Source organism: Zea mays, chromosome 5 (assembly GCF_902167145.1).
Source record: "Zea mays cultivar B73 chromosome 5, Zm-B73-REFERENCE-NAM-5.0, whole genome shotgun sequence".
Classification (NCBI taxonomy): Eukaryota; Viridiplantae; Streptophyta; class Magnoliopsida; order Poales; family Poaceae; genus Zea; species Zea mays.
Genome location: NC_050100.1, coordinates 181,691,956 through 181,695,355, shown reverse-complemented (window position 1 = coordinate 181,695,355; position 3,400 = coordinate 181,691,956). Strand labels below are relative to the sequence as shown.

At 52.4% G+C, this 3,400-nt stretch overlaps 1 protein-coding gene across 1 annotated transcript; it reads left to right on the top strand.

The window, feature by feature from the left end:
• The first annotated feature begins 1,150 nt into the window (after positions 1-1,150).
• LOC100191881 (uncharacterized) lies at positions 1,151-2,326 on the top strand. The gene has a single exon (NM_001137305.1). The coding sequence runs from the start codon at positions 1,240-1,242 to the stop codon at positions 1,936-1,938; it is 699 nt and encodes a 232-aa protein (NP_001130777.1). The 5' UTR covers positions 1,151-1,239; the 3' UTR covers positions 1,939-2,326.
• Positions 2,327-3,400: the final 1,074 nt, after the last annotated feature.

The following is a 3,400-nucleotide window of genomic DNA, read 5'->3' as shown; positions in this document are numbered from 1 at the left end:
CATTTACAAGTTGCATGGTTTGCCTACTGCCATTATATCTGACAGGGATCGTATTTTCACCAGTCAGCTGTGGAAGACACTCTTTTCTTTGGCAGGGGTTTCTCTCAACATGAGTTCTGCGTATCATCCACAATCCGATGGGCAGACTGAACGTGTGAATCAGTGCATGGAAACATATTTGAGGTGCTTTGTGAATGCTTGCCCCAGCAAATGGGTGGATTGGCTCTATTTAGCTGAGTTTTGGTATAATTCCAGTTGGCACTCAGCCTTGGGTTTTTCTCCCTTTGAGGTCTTGTATGGCTATGCTCCTCGTCACTTTGGAGTTGAGTCTTCTGCTGTCTGTCCGATTCCCTCCCTGCAGGAATGGATAGAGGAGAAGAAAGTCATGATGGATTTAGTCAAACAACATTTGGCTCGTGCCCAACTTCGCATGAAGATGCAGGCTGATAAGAAGAGGTCCGAGCGTTCCTTTCAAATTGGTGATATGGTCTATGTCCGCCTTCAACCTTATGTGCAGTCTTCGCTCGCTCATCGCGCTAACCAGAAGTTGGCCTTCCGTTTCTTTGGGCCCTTCAAGGTGTTGTCAACAGTGGGACCTGTGGCCTACAAATTGGAACTCCCGGCGTCATCCACTATTCATCCTGTCTTTCACGTTTCCCAGCTGAAGCGCGCGGTGCCGGAGGCTACTTCCATTGCTCAGTTACCTGATTCCTTGGACAGTTTTCAGGTTCCCCAGCGTGTGTTGCGACGTCGCCTGGCATCTGATGGTCAACCTCAAGTGCTGGTTCAGTGGTCCGGTTTGCCGGCATCTCTGGCAACTTGGGAGGATGCTACTGCTCTACGGCAAGCCTTTCCTCGAGCGCCTGCTTGGGGACAAGCAGGTTCTTTACAAGGGGGGAATGTCAGGACTCCACCCACGGGCTCTCCAGTGGAAGGTGCGGCTGAAGAAGACGCGACGCAGAAGGCGACGCCGGTGGCTGATGAAGGCGCTGTGGAGAAGACGCCGGCTGTGAATGGGCCGCGAGTGGCAAGACGTGTTCGCAAGCCCAATGTGCGTGTATGTGGGCCGGAATGGTTGAGGCAGTAGTGAGAGGTACAAATATGTAATAAGCAGAACGCTTTGGACAGAGAATGATCAGAAATCACAATACCAATCCCCGCTTCCCCGCTATCTTCTTCTTCTTCTTGCCCACGAAACCTCTCTTCTCTGCTTCTGCTAACAGTGTGACGGCGGCGGCGATGGTAGTGCTCACGGAGGAGTTCCACGGCCTGTCGCTGAAGCGGAAGGGCGCCTACGAGCCGGGCCTCTTCGACGGCGCCGACGACCGCTCCTCCGGGCTCTCGCTCCCCTGCCGCGCCACCAAGATGCGGCGCCTCTCGTGTCCTGATGGCCCTAGCGACGGGGACGACCAGGCCGTGACGGCGGCGTCGGAGGATGACGTTGCGATGGGCGACGCGGCGCCGTCTCATTCGCCTGGCACCGTTGGCGGCGACGAGAGGGCGGTGGTGGTGTACGGAGACGGCAGCAGCAGCAGGCGGATCGACGCCCCGCGCCTTGCCCTGCGCGCCGGTGTGGACGCGGATTGGATCCGTGTCATGTTCCGGGAGGCGAACAGCAGGACCGTGCGTGAGCTGCTCGCCGGCGCCGCCTTGGAACGGAGATCTGAGCCCGATCTCGCCCTGGCCGTCGTACCCTGGGTGGCGGTGGCGCCGACGACGGCGGAGGAGACCGCAGAGGCGTCCACCGCCGTTGAGGCAGCGGACGACGGGGCCGACGGCGAGGGTGCGGCTGCGATGGACGTCGAGCAAGACGAGGTGCAGGAAGGTGGCCGGCCCTGGACCGGCCAGGACCAGGCGTACGACGCCGCCGTTGGGGAGGAGTTGGTGTACAGGTGGCCGCAGCACTGCTGGGCTAGCCCGATGATGTGGTCGTGCTGAACGTCGTATGGTATTGGGTGTGTGCTGCCGACTGCCGTAGCAGTAGACAGATTGTAGAGCAGACACATGTCGAGTGATTCCAGCTGGGAATGGGGATGAGACCGGTCGCCATTGCCGATGGCATGGGATGATGGGAGGCCTTCTCGTTCTCGCCATGACCTGTTCGTTGCCGAGATCGATCAGGATTCGATTAGCCTGGTTGGTTGTTTTTCGTTCAGAGCCGCACGGGTACTTTCGACAATTCCGTGCTCTGGGGGCTGGGGCAGACGGCAGTGTTGCTGCTGATATTTAGTAGTGGGCTCAAAGCAAAGCCAGCAATGGCGAGTTCAATGTCGCTAACGCAAATCATGATCTTCTTCTGATGGTTAGCAGTAGTCTGTTTCTGTTTGTCCCGCCTCACTGCTTCGGTGCTTCCTTGCGGGATTGTTTGTCCCGGATGCTTGCATGTAAAATTTTCTGCGACTATAACCGTAGTGAAATTTTTATAGATCACACTAATGACGCCATAGACCATCTTCAGATGTTGTTTGGTTCACAGTAACATCATAATAAATTTGAATAGGCCGATATTCATTTTTAGTGTGCTATCTGATTACGTTAAACTTAAATAAACATGATTTAATGTTATCTATGTTAAGAAAGTTGTATTGATATGCACGTGTTCGTGCCTATATTAACATGTAAGCCACTGCCTCCACGGAGGTAGAAGCCATGAAGCTGGGCACCTCGAAGAGCACGAAGAACTTGCGCCTGCCACAACAAGTAGTTGGTCTTGGGCAACTTCTCAGTCACTGTGATGAAGAGGGAGGACGGGAGGGCGAAGGAATTCCATGACGCCGCCATAGATGTGTTTTTAGAGGAAGGAGTCTCTCGGTACCATATAAAGATGAGAAGCGTCTCTACCTCCGTAGAGGCCGCTGATGAAGTATATGTGATGATAATTGGAGAAGGGCAATGGATGATGAATACTCAACGCTCATGAGAAATAAAACATGGCGACTGGTTCCATCTAAGAAAGACATGAATATAATTGATTGCAAATGGGTATATAAGATCAAGCGAAAGGTAGATGGGTCGATTTATAAACATAAAGCGAGATTGTAGCAAAAGATTTTTGTCATCAATATGGCATTGATTATGAAGATACTTTTAGCCCAGTTGTTAAACCAACTACGATATGACTTATTTTGTCTTTGGCAACCTCAAGAAGTTGGTGTATCCGTCAATTAGATGTGCAGAACGCGTTTCTTCACGGTGTTCTTAAGAAATTTATATGAAGCAGCCTCCTGGGTATGAAGATAAGTCTCATCCATCTTTCATTTGTAGACTGGATAAAGCGCTACATGGATTAAAGCATGCCCCTAGAGCCTGGTACTCTCGGCTGAGTGACAAGTTACGTTCACACGCGTTTGTTTCTTCAAGGGCAGGCACATCCTTGTTCTTTTACGATAAAGGCTCAATT